The following is a 16,550-nucleotide window of genomic DNA, read 5'->3' as shown; positions in this document are numbered from 1 at the left end:
TCGGAAACATCGGATCATAGATCACGGTGCGATTGAAAAAAACTTCTTATATTTTTGTTATACATTCAGCAGAGTGCATTATACCATTAATCAAACTAGATGCACTCTTCCTCTTCTTTCACTAACAAGAAATATTCTACAGAGAAGAAAGTTCAAAGCCACCCACACCATTCAAAAAAATGTCCATGAGAACTCTGTAAGTACTGGTTAGATACTTTTATCGCAAACTAGGTTTCATAAACATACAAAACTGAAATGGTTATATACATAGCCTTTGAATCATAAAGATCTTTAGTTCAGCCTCGAGGCTGTGAAAATTGTTGAGGTGGATGAAACCCATTATATTGTCTAGATGACAAAGTATTGAATCTTTGCATATCTAATCTAATGCGCTTTGATGGGGGCATATCAATGTCTGTGACAGACGAAGTTTTGACATGTCGCAATTTGCCATCAGGCACCGCCATCATAGGATCATTCCTGGGTATACTCCAAGAAGAAACATTTTCTGGATTTTTTTGGCTATTGGATGATCTTGGTTGGATTAACATGTTCGATTGCCTTCCCTGAGGAGGACCAAGCCTCAACTGAAGATCATACACATTAGTTTGCTGCAATGGGGATATGACATCAATAGCGGATGCTGGATTACTGGGTATCAGCATCCATGTTGTTTCATTAGAATTAGATGATGGACATAACACTTGCAAAGGAGATGTATGATTACGTGGCATTTTCATTGATGTTATTTCATAAGAATTCAATGATGGACGAGATACTTGCAAAGGAGATGTATGATTACTTGGCATCACCATCGATGCGGTTTCACAAGAATTTGATGATGGATGAGATAAGCCCACTCGAGAACCCATACGAGCACGCGGTGAACTATTTTCCCGAGTCGAGAATGTAGCTAGATTAGGGCTAAACCTAGTTTCTTGATGATAATGTTGAGAATTTTGTGTAGAAATACCTACCCTTGAGTTAGCACATCCGGCAATCTCATTGCTACTGAAACCTGGGGTAATTTGGTCTATGTAGCTTGCTTCTTCCGACAACCTCGAAATGCTTGAGGCTTGGGTATCAGAAGCTGAAGGTACACCTTTTATATTGCCATTACATTTGTTACTTACATGTTGAGGATCCGGATGTGCATTGCAAAGAAGATGAGATGTTGACGATGATGCATGTGGAATTTCACACCTCGGTGTCGGTTGAAGGAATCGGACAGGACCACCAGGCTCGGACAAAGTTGAACAAGCCGAATGTGACACCTCCAGAGAGGCAGAGGAGGGAGGTTTGAAGGAGAGACATTGGACAGGATGATTAATTAAGCCCAAATTACGCCGAGAAGTACTAAATCTCGGAGAGCCATTAATAGAGCTATGAGCCGATGATGAAGTTGTAAACACATTTGAGCCTTGTTCTGGCGTTGATGGCCAGTTTCCATTAATGCACATACTTGAGCTTTGGCATTGCTTTTCATGAGCACTACGAAAACATTGTACATCACGACTGGTCTCAATAATATCAGGCACACTCCTATAACTTCCATTATTTTCAATAACGGAGCCAGATCTTTTGACTGAACTTGGGAGAAAATGTGAAGCCCCGGCCGCACGTTGGCCTCTTGGTACTTTCTTTGGGGTGCATCCAAGAGAGAGGGCAGCTGCAACATATATTTGTAAATATAAGGAAACAAAATTCGCTATCAATAAAGCTGTATTGAGTTAATAGATTAATGTGAAAGAAGTTAACGAATGAGAGGATGAAAGGATAGAAACCTTCAATGCACGGTGCTATGTAAACACCATCTTCCTCTGTTTCTTCTCTTCGTATCATCGTGTTTACAGCATCATCGAGCCTACTTCGCAAGCTCTTCACATCCGCATACTCACTCTAGAATAAGAAACAACGCTTCTACAGATAAATATCACATACATACATACACGAATACATACATGTATGAATGCAAGCACCCACAATACATGCATGCATACGGACATGTATAAATACATATATACATACATATACAATACACACACACACACACATATATATACACCTATACATACTCACATTACGTGCATACATACATACAATCCATGAAAGAGAAATGTCAGGTGCACATGATTGAACAAGCATTACTAGCTGAGGGCTGGCATTAATTCTCATGAATACTACATCCATACATAAATATATAAACAGAGCTTTGGCATTGCTTTTCATGAATACAATATGCATACAGGTTTGGCACTGCTTTTTATTAAAGGTAAGCTTAACTCAAGACAATATATATGTGACGTTATAGTCTGTCTGAGGGAGGCTACACACTGTTTAAAGAACTAGATTTAAAAAAAAAAATGGACAATGCTGAAAAGAGAGCAAAAAATAACGCTCATACCTCTGAGTTGCCCTTTGAGTAGAGAATTTCTTCAGCTCGGAGTACAACAATCGGGAGCTTTTCCTGCCATTCTTTCTTCCTTCTTGTCATCGGGTTGTGAATTTCATTGACAATCCTAAACCATGAATATACATATATGCATGTGTCATTGTATTAGAAAGAAGGCCAAAAAACAAATTACCAATATGAAGATTCAAAGGAAGAAGAAGAAGATGATGCTAATGATGATGAACATGACTAAAAAGACTGAGTTCTTTTCTGTTTTTAAATACCGGAATATCTCTTGGATGAGAGCCCCGCGGAGAGGCTGATGAGTGTCACTATGCCAAGCTCTCCTTATACATTCATAAGGCCTAGGGCCAGGTCTAGGCATGATGAAAGGAGGAGGAGGAGGAAATGCCTGAAAACTCCCCAAGGCCTGTGAAGAGGAGATGAATAGAGAGGTTGATTCAAATTCAAGGTTTTTCCTTCTGAAACTACCAATAAAGATAGATATAGAGATCAGATAGCAGAGATCAATTTGACAAGAAGGAATGAATGATCTTATGCTTCAATCACACTACAGCTTCCATGGGAAGCATAGCTCACAAGTTTCTTCTCTCTTCAATTTGTATACAATCTAATCATGCTATATAGAACAAAGCCATAACTTCTTCATTATTTACTTCTCTTCTCTTTTCTTTCTTCTTCTCTGTCCGAAGTTGTTCGAACTCTGTTTCTCTTTTAGCTATGTCTCCCTGTATACTTTTTATATTTGTACTGTTTTCTCCTTGTTAGGGTTTGTCGATGACTGTGATAAGAAGAAGAAGAGAAAGTAAAGCACAGTGTACTGTGCTATATAAGCTAGGTCTATTGGGAAAGAAGAAAGAGAACCTAGAGAGAGAATCTAGAGAGAAGGATGAATGAGGTTTCCTTTCAATTGCAAATCATGATCTAGCTGCATCCTTGTTTTTTGTAGTCAATAAGACTTAAGATGTCAAATCTTTGCATTGGTTTCATTTCATGTTCATTAAAACCCTAACCCTAATCCCTAAACAGAATCCTAGACTTTACTACTATTCCTTAAACATAGCCCCAGCATAAACTGTAACCCTTCATTACACCTAACCGCAAAGTTAGTTAACCCTGAATTCCGAGTTCTGAGTTGTAACCCTAACCTTAACCTATTCCTACCCTAATCCTAATCCCAACCCTAGCCCAAAGCCTATGTTTGCATGGGTTCTTTTTGCTTTTTGATCCAAGTTGGCAATCCATCATCATCACTTGCAGCAAGGGGCCCAAAAGGGTGGGAGAGAGAGAGAGAGAGAGAGAGAGCCCTATAAGTGTTTATATCTATAATCTATGTACATATGTACATATATGTATAGCTAGCTCTTCAATGCAACTTTTTGTCCTCTGATCCCCATGAATCATGATATGGAGGGAGGGAACATAGGATTACAGAAATGCAGAGAAACAGAGAGAGACAGACACAGACACAGACACAGACACAGAGAAACAGAGGCATGGACCCATAAAAAGGGAAGTTGCTCCTCTGTTCCTTGGGGTCTCTTCAAAAAGTGATAGTGATCTATCCTTTTTTAGGGTTAAGCTTGGTTTTAACTTTTCCCCTGTTTTTAGGGTTAAGCTTGGTTTTTAACATTTCCCCTGTTTTTAGGTTAAGCTTGGTTTTAACATTTCCCCTGTTTTTAGGTTTAGCTTGGTTTTAACATTTCCCCTGTTTTTAGGTTTAGCTTGGTTTCCCCTGTTATGGACACACACACACACACACTTGGTTTTTTAGTGTGTCAGTTGGGCACGTAGTTGGGCTGAGCCAAGGCCAAGTGTCCGAGAGACCTTCTTCACCATCCTCTTGACCAAAGCTAAAACCCCGACGCCCTCAATGAATGAGTTCACTCGAGCCCCATCTATCTATCCTTTGGTGCGTATGGTTCATCTGCTCCCCCCAAACACTTTTGTTGCTCGTATTGCCTGACATACACTCCAGTTAAATGTAGATCTACCCCCCCAAAACACTTTTGGTCCTCGTATTGCCTAACATACACTCCGTTGTTGTGGTCCACCCCCCCCCCCCCACATCACAACAAGCCAATGACATCATCCTCAAATCACATAATTATATCGCCGTACTCGTGTCAGATTGTAATGATCCTTTTATAGCTTTATTTCCCTTCCCATGTCGATGGCGTAACTTGTTCTCAATTATCTGCCTCCTCCCCGTGGATCGTGAAATGGTGGATTGCATCGAGATGAGATGGACGAGTTGGTATAGGCTTTTCGATATCATTAAATAGCCGTTCATTGATAATCTATTTTGAGATGGAGATGACTGTGATATCTAACTTTCTTTCTATCATTCCATCGTGGTTGCACGAAGGGATTTAGTAATATCTACTAAATAAGTGGGTGAATAATGATACATGTCTTTATAGAATAGGATTCAATGACTACTTGAGGCCCATCGGTTGCAACGATGAAGGAAAAAATAGAGAGTAAGTCGGGTTGTGGGCATCCTAGCGGATTAGATCATAAATCTAGGTTCCACGGAAATAATATTTTATCATGGGAGCTCGAGGTGGTCAAGTTGCTATACTATCAATGCAAGGAAGTAGTTGGTTACTACTACCTACAAGAGCTACCCAAAAAGACATGAAATATAAAGGGAACCAAACACTCAATGCCTACTTTTTCATTTGTAAGTCAAAAGAGGATGATCAATTGTTTTCTATCTCTAAAAATTTTAAATATAGAAAAGAAGAATCATGATAAGAGTGTTTTGTATTCCGCCATGAAGAGGTATAGGCCTTCTATGCTTGAAGAGAAATATATGATACTACCTACCCGAGTCTATGTTATGAGTTGACGTGAAGAGGCGTGTATTTGTATAATGTTCCCACATAGCCAATGTGTAAGACATGTGACCACGGATCTAAAGTGGAGGATGAAAACATTGGGAAACATTGTGATAATGTGTCGTACTCAATTGTTGGGGAGTTAACCCATGCCATGCTTGTAACTTGATCGCCTTATGGTACTACCTAAGTTACAGAGTGGGCCAAGAATAATTGTGACCCCCAACTAGAATCAAAGAGTGCCAATGAGAGATATGCCATGTGTTATCTTAGAGTGAGAGAAAAAAAGAGAAAAAAGCTTTGGAATTTGAGGACAACTAACACCATCTATCCCTTGTGTGCGTGTTAAAATTAGCATGTACTACTTTCATGCCATAATAATCATATTCTCCCTACCTCTTAATGTGTCTATTTTATTCATGGACTTTCACCATCACTTTCCCCGCTCTTGCCACATAAGCTAAGCCAAATCACTTGCTCTCCCCCACCTTACCTCTTCTTTTATTACATCTCCATATAACCAAAACCAATCTCTTTTATGCCTTCAATCCAAAGACTCTTTCACATCCCAATGACTCTACAATGCGGTGCCCAACAACCAATACACAATTGAATATATAGTTGTGGTCCGTGGACATGGCACAAACTCAAAATTGAAGATTGTAATGAATCACATTTGGAGGGTTTACCGTACAACCCTTGCTTCAGGTAACATAAAAGAAGATGTGGATATGAAACAACAATAACAATAATAGCACATGAAGAAATTGCTTTGAGACCTATATAATATATTACTAAGAAGCATCAATCACTTTCAATTGTAAATTAGAATAATATGAATTCAATGTACAATTATTTCCATTCTTCATAGATACAAAACAAAAGAAACATGAGGGCCCACTAATTGATGAATTGCTCCCAATGGGCATATTTTAAATGAATAGTCAGTGGGGAAAAAGAATGGTTGGATCCAAACTCCAGCGCTTCCTTTGCACACATGTTCATTCAATGTAAACATGCTATAGGAAATTATAGAAGTAAACATTTAGAAATAACTCCAAGTCGTTATAGCACCACCCTTTGCGGAAATCTACAATAAATGTCTATCCTAATGTGTATAACTACTATAGGTGAGCTCAAACAATTCTTTGTCATCATCTATTTGACTTTATCACGTCATCTCCATCATGCTATATCTCTGTGCGAGTGCTTGATTGAATGACATCTTATTTACCTAAAGGGGGGATGCTAGCTCTCGATATTGGCATGTGCTAGATTTATCGATAGAGAGATGTTGTCTATGTAGACCCCCAATATATGTAGCCTGTCTTGTCATAGTAGAAATACAATGCCCTTTATATTCTAACATGTCCATATAAATCCACATTTATTGGTCCACTCCTTAGAAGCACTAACACTAAGCGCACAATTTACAACTTCATAAATTGTCTTCACTTGGTGACATTTTAAACAAACTTTTATGAACACTACGACATGTGGTCCACATATTCCACCATGAAGCAATAAATAATGGTATAGAATGTGATTATCCAATTCAATGAGTCATCAATGTTATCATTCGGCAAAATAGAGCACAAAGAATTCACCCAATAGATTTCTATAGGCTTGAATTCCATGGCACTCATAATAGTATCCTTCTCTCACTCTTCCATTATATGTAATAAGATTTTACAATTGAAAATATCAAATTAAAAATCTGAATGGAATGCATAAGGAGCTGAAGTTGATCACCAACAAAGGGTCAACTATTGAAGGCAAAGTGGTTACATAGAAAATACTCGAGACTCTCGTGGTAAGTCACAAGTTCTATCCTAACACGCATTCCTCTAAAAACCCCTACAACCAATGAATTATGTGAATTTAACTCTACATACCTTTCCCAACGTTCCCTTCCTAAATGGGAACCACTTTTGACCTCTTCAATATGTCCATATCACCTTTCATTAGAGTCACCTTTTATGAGGCAATGTACCTTTAGAGACCCAAGTAATTGATTTATGTGTCATGGACAATGAATACTGGTGTAAAATGTATACAATCACAAAATATAAAGATGAAATATTATGATCATAGCCATAAAGTTCTAAGGTATATAATATTGCACCAACATGCTTAAATAGGTAATTGTAAGAAATTACATCACAAGTTGATGAAAACTCTTTTGTTGAAACAGATTTGTATTTTTATGATGCAATGTTGATAGTGTTGATGAGGAGATTGCTACAAAGAAGAAGATTACGTATATGCCAAAATCTATTTGATCTACATTGCATGAAATATTAATTAGATAACACAAATTATAGACATATGATGTGAAGGTTATGAGTTCACATTATAGGAAGACAATGCACACGTATAAGAGTCTATAAAGCAAAAAGGTAACATGCTATGTTACACATTGTGCATTGATTTCATTTGTGGACCAACAAGGGGAAAATGCAATGAATAATGATATTGAACAACATCGATGAGTAGATGGTTTGCCATGATATTGGAACAAGACCAAAGGATCATACACTCATTTCTTCTAAAACTCAATAGAAGGCAATAGTTACCACAAAAGAGAATTAATAGCGAATCCAAACTATCAATGCTCATAGTGAACAAGATGGATAATTCAAATGTGAGAGAGATATGAAGTGAAGGTGACAAGAGCAATCAATACACCGAGTGGATCATAATTTGATAATATGATTGCATTTAAAAGAAACCCACCATTTGTTCTCTCAGTAGGAGAGGAACTTGTTAAGTTTTAGATGCATCAAACTATACCCTCTACAAAAAGGAAAAGGAACAATGTTAAGTATTAGAGGAAGATCTCTATTATATCCGTTTTTAATATATTCACACATACACGATACTAAAATCTAATATATCTATCCACATATATAATGTTCCCATTCATCATTACCTCCTTTCTAGCTACTTCCTGAATCCCTATATTACAATCTACTAACTATTTCCCTCGTAATTACAATCTACAAAGATGGTAGGAGTAGGTATGCTATCTACCAATTTTATTGTTGTTGTTCTTTTATAGTATAGTTTTAACAACTGTTCTTACATCATGATCACTATGTATGTGTTTTTTTACCCCATATTTTCTCAAATAGAAAATTTTAATAAGAGTGACTTTGATGATAACCTTCTTAGAGTTGTCTTATAATGAGTCATTATGTGCCACGCTTATCTGATTGATGTTCAGCCCCCCATCAAACATACATGGTTTATTCTCAATACAGGGTCCATAAATAATTTTGTAATTTGTAGAAAATAGATTTTGTAAACATGACCATATGATTGGATAAATATTATTGAAAATTGCGTATGTTTCATTGTCTATACACATTGAGCTTCAACGATCAAATATGCCCAATGAGACAAAAAATATAACATTTCCTTTAGTGCATGTGAAAGTGAATAGCGACTCTAAATGTTCAAGAACTCACCAATGATTGTCACAATTGAGAGTGCATAACGTGACCGCGAGAGAAATTTGTGCAGTGATTGGGTTTAGTCGAAGATGTGTGGAAAGTATAGACAGTGATCAAAGGCAAAACATTGTATCGAACTGTGATTCTCACACACCTAAACTTGGTTAGTGCATGTTAATTACTTTAATTAGTTGTGTTCCAATGCCACGTTTGACATTGTAGTGAGTGTGAATTAAGTCACATGGAAACAATGGTTTGGATGGGCTCTAACATGTACTGATGCAATCAGTTTCCTTGTTCGGGAAATAACATGGTTTTGTATTTGGTGCAACATCTATTGTATAATATGTGAAGCATGAGCCAGCTCCACATTTTCCCCATGTCATGATACATTGGTGTTATGTACACATAACGTTGGTGAGGGTAGGGCACCAATATTTACATTAGTGAAGGGTATGTTCACTAATGTTAAAAAGGGGACTAATGATTGGATAGAAGGAATGATAAGTGCATGCACTATCATGATTTGGACAACCAATGAATGGAGAGCCTTTTAGAAAGGCACATCTATTCAAGGGGCCTAGGAAAAGGTATAAATATGAGGCTTAGCTACCCTCATAATCACATTACGTCGGAAGGCTGTTGTCTTGGACACCGGTGGTGCGGGTTAGGCTTTTGTCTCGACGATCTTGTTTATCTCTTCCAAGGTATTAGTCATCCTAATATCCGGTGGTATGGGACGTTGGTGGTAGGTTGGCTATGTCTAGATCATAGCTGGGGGGGTGGTCGGGTGGAACGAGTTCTTCTATCCATTCTATTTTCCTTCTTTTACTTTAGTTTGGTCTATTGATTAGTAATAGACTCTTAACAGTGGTATCAGAGCATTTACTAACAATTTTTTTTTGTTGTTTTGATGTTTTTTGCGTGTGAGCGATGGGGATCTAACAAGGCTCGTCGTGCTCGTCACAGGATCAAAACAACATTCTTAACCCGATATTCTTCTTTCTCGATCTCTCTTTTCTTTTCTATGATGCTTTCTTCTTGGTCATATGGAAGTGGTATTACGTTTTCGTTTCTTTTCTTTTTTCTTTCTACCATCATACGATGTTAATCTACTTATGCATTGGGTCGAGTGTGTTTGCACTAATCGCACACGCTCAACTCATGGCCCTTTTGCATATTGTGATGTATCTCCCACTCTCCCCTCTCTTGAGCCTTCTCTTACGATATTAATTATTGTTGTGGATTGGGTCGAGCATGTTTGCCCTAATCGCACACGCTCACCTCATGGCCCTTTTGCATATGATGTTGAGTATGTCACTCTTCCCTTTATTGAGCCCTCACTTGGCTGATTCTATGGGATATTGTGGTCTTGACGAGGTGTATGTCGCCTACCTATGCCACTCTACTCTCTATTGAGCCATCACTTGGCCGATTCTATGGGAGGTTGTGGCCTTAACGAGGTATATGTCGCTTACCTAATAATCCCACTTTAGTCTTTATTGAGCCATCAATTGGTGGATTCTAGGGAGATGTGGTGGTCTTGAGGAGGTGCATGTCGACTACCTTAGGGTTTCATACCTTAAGGCATGCTTAATTGAGCCATCAATTGGCGGATTCTAGGGAGATGTGGTGGTCTTGAGGAGGTGCATGTCGACTACCTTACATACCTTAAGGCATGCTTAATGATTCATACACCTAATTGATTATTATTCTAATTAATTTCTAATTACACAAATTTTCATTTCACTTTTGTATGATTCTCTAGTAATTGTCATTTCCCACCCACAATTAACTCTCTTTCTTGCCCTTATTTTAAGTTCATCTACCCTATTTACGTACGTTTAATGGTGTAACGATTCATGTAGACTATTTTTTAATATTGAGTGGGCATCATGCCGTTTTTTGATCGATTTTTTCCAACAGCTCATCTAGGTTTAACTCATATTATTGAGCCTTAGAACTCGAGTAAAACCACATGAGTTCCCCTATTGATGTTTTACTCATAGATTTGAGTTCTGTACATCTTTGCGCACAACACCACCGCCACTTGTATCAATTTGTGGCTTATGTCACAATTGTGCAAATTACAACCACCATATTGGGATGTATATGTGCATACCTCGCACCATCCATTTATTTGTGACATTTTTTATAGTAGGTAACACATGGGTTTTTTGACCCTTGTTTTCGTCACTGCTTGATTCTTATGGGTAGTGCCTTATTTTATCGTTTTTGTCATAACATTTGCTTGTTACTCGCAAGACTAAAATATTACTTGCGAGTGCACTTGTTTTTTCACGTAATACACTTTCTCGACCATATCAATACATGTTGGGTTGGCATTCTAATATAAGGCTAACTAGGAAACGACGTTGATGTTAGAACCATGGTTGAGCCTCGGGGAGCCGCCATGATTATTCAAGATAGAGATTCAAGAAAAACATCTTAGCTATGTTTTCCCCCATGGTTTTTAAAACACCATAGTGTTACCATAGTTATCGGATCTCGAATCACATCTCATATGTCTAGAGGGGTAAAGATGTGAGTTCTTACAATCAAAATTTCAAGCATTCATTTTGCTTGTGTATTTTCTGAACCTCCTTATTTATATTGCATAACCACAACTTGCATCATGGAACAAGTTTTGAACGTTGTTGGAGCAATCTCTCCAACTGAGACCTCTCAACTCCAATCCACATCTCGCACACAAGCTGAGATCACTATTGAGCAATTGCTCACTACTACCTTGAATCAATTGGTCGAAATGAGGTAGGCCAATATGGCATTGGAAAAGAAATTCCAAGAATTGACTATTGAGTCCATTCAAGGGAGATAAGAAAGAAAGAACCGAGGAGGCCATTAGCAGTTGGCTTGGTCGTTGGGAGTCTCACTTTGAGCTCCACCCCAACCCGATGCTGTAAAAATTGGTTACGTTGGTCGTGAGTTAGGTGGTCGAGCTGCTGCTTGGTGGCGCGGCCTAAGGACTGCAAAGAACTTACCCATAACTTGGGAAGGTTTCATTGATGTTTTTAAGAAATAGTTTTTGTAGCCACCTTCTCAAACTGAACAAGTGCAACACTTGCTCACGTTGTCGAGTAAGCCATTTGCCTCTCTCGAGGATTATGTGCATCATGCTCAGACCCAGATCCAAAAATCGGGACTTACGGGTGAGAAATGGTTTGTTGCTTGATTTTTGAATGGTATTCCTAATGGGGATTACCATTGGATTGTCCATGACAAGGACCCCACAACTTTTGAGGAAGCAATCAACATTGTACTTTGATACCATAGGACTTCCAAGAAAGACCACAATAAATTTGAGTTCGCCAAAACTCCGAATGTCAAGTTCATTGGGAAACGTAAGCAATTCAATGACACTCTTGACTACGACTCCAAGAAACCGAACCTCTTCTGTGCATATTGCAAGAAACGGGGCCACACAAAGGATACCTGTCATCGTCTTGAGAGGAAGTCAATGAACACCCCTCTTCAAGACAAATCTATGAGTCACACATGTGAGTCTTTTGATGTTGTTGAAGTTCATACCAACCACTTAAGTTCATGTGAATGCACTTTTCCTTCACATTTACTTGGACCTAATGATTTACTCCGAGCAGTCGGGTATATCAATGGAATACAAGCACATTTCTTGTTTGATTCCGGTAGTTCTCACAATTTTCTTAATGATCACTTTGTGCAGCAAATGGAACTCCACATAAACGCAAGTGATCATATCTATCAAGTTCACATGGCAAATGGAAGTGTTCAATACATCAGTGGCATTGTTTGTCAACTGCCAATTCAAATAGATACCTATTTGGAGAAGCTTGACTTTCATGTTATGAAACTACAATCTGCAGATGTCATTTTAGGATACCCTTGGTTTTTTAATAAAAACCCTTCTTTGTCCATTGATTGGGTTAATCACTCAATCACATTTGAACTTAATAATTGTAAACATTTTATTCAATATTCCAAACTTCCTTCTCGTTCACTTGTGTCTTCTAAATCTTTAAGCGAGTATTCAAGTTCATTAATTTATTTGTGTGTAATTGATCCTGCGCTTCAATTTTATTATTTTAATATTGACGCCACACAATTACCACATTATGAACAACGATTACTCGACTCTATTTTAGACAATTTTCAAGACGCGTTTCCTAACGAATTGCCACTTACTTTACCACCAAAACGTAATGTGGACCATCAAATTGAACTCATTCCTGGTGCTGCTCCTGTCAGCATTCCACCTTACCGACTTAGTCGATTAGAAGAGGATGAGATCGCTAAACAACTTAAGGAATACTTGAGTATGGGCCACATTAGGTATAGTAAATTACCTTGGGGTGCACCAGTTCTATTAGTTAAGAAGAAGGAAGGTTCATGGCGAATGTGTATCAATTATCACCGTTTGAATAAAATGACAATTAAAAATGCATATCCGTTAGCTCGTGCCGATGATTTGATTGATCGTTTGCATGGGGCCCAATATTTTATGAAAATTGACTTACGAATAGGTTATCATCAGATTCGCATTGCTGAGGATGATATTCCTAAAACCGCTTTTCGTATGCGCTATGGCCATGATGAGTTTTTAGTCATGCCTTTCGGGTTGACCAATGCTCTAGCCACATTCCAACAAGCGATGAATGACATTTTTCGAGATCAACTTGGTGATTTTGTTGTCGTCTTCTTGGATGATATTTTGATATATAGCCGTACCTTACAAGATCCTGTTCAACATGTTTGATTTGTTTTGCAAAAGTTGCGTGACTATAACTCTTTCTATGCAAAACATTCAAAATGTGATTTTTTCCAAAAATCTATTGTGTACCTAGGTCATTTAATTATGGAAAATGGTGTTGAAATTGAACCTTCTCGTATTGAAAAGGTTAAAATTTGGCCCATTCCTCATAATATTTGTGAACCGCGATCATTCTTAGGGTTTGTTGGATTTTTACGAAAATCAATTCGTAACTATTCCAAATTGACTACTCCATTAACTGACCTTTTAAAAGGTCATCCATGTAAGATTGTCAAACCGATTGCATGGAATGAACAACTTGACAAATCATTTGAGACACTCAAAAAGCATGTGTGTCAGGTTCCCACTCTTCTATTACCGGAGCCTTCTAAGCCTTTCTCAATCGAAACCAATGCTAGTGATTATGCTATTGGTGCCATTCTTTATCAAGGCGGTCACCCTATTGCTTTTGAAAGTAAGAAGCTTGATGTTCCTCAATCTTGGTATTCGGTTCAAGAGAAAGAGTTGTTTGTGGTAATACATGCACTTAAAACATGGAGGCATTATCTCTATGGAAATAAATTTGTGGTTACAACAGACCATCAATCATTGAAGTATTTTTGTGACCAGCCAGATCTTGTTGGTCGTAAAGGCCGTTGGGCTGACCTTATGCAAGATTTTGATTTTTCCATACGGTATCGCAAGGGTTCTATGAACTCTGTTGCGGATGCTCTTAGTCGCATTAAAGAAGTTAACATGCTTAGCTTCAGGGAAATAAAATCTGATCTTTTAGATCACCTTCGAGGGAAATACCTTGATGACAATAAATTTTTGAAATACTGGACGAAAAACGAATCTAGTTTAGATGTCGATACTAGCACTCTACCCTCGAAGGCGACCTTTCACATTACAAACAGTTTGCTCTACTGTAGTGGAAAGGTCTATGTTCTAGATTTACCAAACGTAAAACAGAAAATTCTTCATGAATGTCATGATGCACGATTTGCTGGTCATCCTGGAATACAATGCACACTCGTTCTCATCTCGAGTACTTTTTCTGGCCTAAGATGCACTCTGACGTGCAAAAATACGTAACTCAATGCTTACAATGTCAGATTAATAAGTCAGAACGACTTAAAGCTACGGGTCTTTTACTTCCCTCAGATATTCCCAACAACAAATGGGAAAGTATCTTAATGGATTTTATTGTTAGTTTACGTCGTACACAGAGGGGTCATGATGCCATTTGGGTTGTCGTTGACAGACTAACAAAATTGGCTAGATTTATTCCTACCAAAACCACGGTAACCGCTCAACAATTGTCTTATCAATTTGTTGATGAGTTATTTCGTTTTTATGGATTGCCAATGGATATTGTTAGTGATCAAGATTCCAAGTTTACTAGTGACTTTTGGACTCAAGTCTTTAAGAAACTAGAAACTACGTTGAGCATGAGTTCCGCATATCATCCTCAGTCTGATGGACAAACTGAACAAGTTAATCAAATTATTGAGGACATGGTTCAAGCTTATATAGCAAAAACCCCTTCTAAGTGGGAGCAATACCTTCCTATCTTAGAATTTGCCTATAATAGCTTTAAACATACACCCATTGGATATAGTCCTTTTATGTTGATGTATGGTTTTCAGCCACGTGCCCCAGTTGATGTCACGATTCATCGTGATACATTAGACAATACACACAATTTTTTGCAAGACATGAACCAAATGTTGCATATTGCCAAAGATAATGTCAAGACAGCTCAAGATCGTGCTCGATTTTATGCTGATCAGGATAGACGTCCTCGTGCATTTACTATTGGTCAAAAAGGTTTTTTGCGTGTCCCTACTGACTCTACGTCATTGTCTACGGGCAAGTGCGCTAAGTTAGCCCCACGATATTGTGGCCCATTTGAAATCCTTAAGCGGGTTGGGTCATTTGCTTATCACCTTGCCTTACCCCGTAACGTTGGTATTCATCCTGTTTTTCACGTTAGTCGTCTAAAACCATTTTTAGGCTCTGGTGATAACACCATCACAATCCAAGATCTTGTAACATTAGAGGATTTTTCTTACAAACCTCATGTTCCTAAACGAATTCTTGATTCTCGTACTAAACGTTTATGTTCTAAAGAGATTCAGCTCTTCAAGATCAAATGGATGGATAAACCTATTGATGATGCCACATGGGAACGCGAGCATACTCTTAAGGCACAATTTCCTTACTTTATATTGCAAGAGTGCAATCTTTTGAAGTAGGGGAGCATGTTATGTACACATAATGTTGGTGAGGGTAGGTCACCAATATCTACATTAGTGAAGGGTATGTTCACTAATGTTAAAAAGGGGACTAATGATTGGATAGAAGGAATGATAAGTGCATGCACTATCATGATTTGGACAACCAATGAATGGAGAGCCTTTTAGAAAGGCACATCGATTCAAGGGGCCTAGGAAAAGGTATAAATATGAGGCTTAGCTACCCTCATAATCATATTACGTCGAAAGGTTGTTGTCTTAGACACTGGTGGTGCGGGCTAGGCTTTTGTCTCGACGATCTTGTTTATCTCTTCCAAGGTATTAGTCATCCTAATATCCGGTGGTATAGGATGTCGGTGGTAGGTTGGCTATGTCTAGATCATAGCTCGGGGGTGGTCGGGTGGAACGGGTTCTTCTATCCATTCTATTTTCCTTCTTTTACTTTAGTTTGGTCTATTAATTAGTAATAGACTCTTAACAATTGGTGTTGCAAAAAGGCCTCATTTATAGAGCAATCTATTAATGCATCATAGAAACAAGTGTGTTGCATCCCATTTTCAAAACCATGTTTCCATATTTTGCATCCATCTAGAACAAAAAATTTTGCTTTAATGTGGCTTTTGGATCTTTATGTTGCTTTCTATGTGAGTTTTGGAAGTTGCTAGGTTCATTCCCTTCCCTCCAAATTGTACTTGCAAGTTTCCCTTATGACAACTCTCCACGCCTATTAACACTAGAGGAGTATATTGTTGCTAAGTCCTTCTCGCATGACTCTTTGTGAGGGACTTTTTTGAACCGTAAGCATCATTTGACAAGCCTTTGCTTGGTCATGAT

General features: G+C 38.2%; 1 protein-coding gene across 1 annotated transcript; it reads right to left on the bottom strand.

Moving 5' to 3' along the window:
• Positions 1–201: 201 nt before the first annotated feature.
• LOC147861445 (uncharacterized) lies at positions 202–3,678 on the bottom strand. Its single transcript, XM_087322809.1, has 5 exons — positions 2,677–3,678; positions 2,405–2,519; positions 1,785–1,899; positions 572–1,669; positions 202–538 (listed from the first exon to the last, which is right to left on the bottom strand). Exons 1-5 carry the CDS (start codon positions 2,775–2,777, stop codon positions 297–299), a joined length of 1,671 nt encoding a protein of 556 aa, XP_087178935.1. The 5' UTR covers positions 2,778–3,678; the 3' UTR covers positions 202–296.
• Positions 3,679–16,550: the final 12,872 nt, after the last annotated feature.

This window comes from Azolla caroliniana, unplaced genomic scaffold, assembly GCF_043228905.1.
Source record: "Azolla caroliniana isolate FFs.n. ecotype wild unplaced genomic scaffold, voAzoCaro1.0.p SCAF_7, whole genome shotgun sequence".
Taxonomy (NCBI): Eukaryota; Viridiplantae; Streptophyta; class Polypodiopsida; order Salviniales; family Salviniaceae; genus Azolla; species Azolla caroliniana.
The sequence above is the reverse complement of the archived record's forward strand: the minus strand, read 5'-3'. Positions and strand labels throughout refer to the sequence as shown.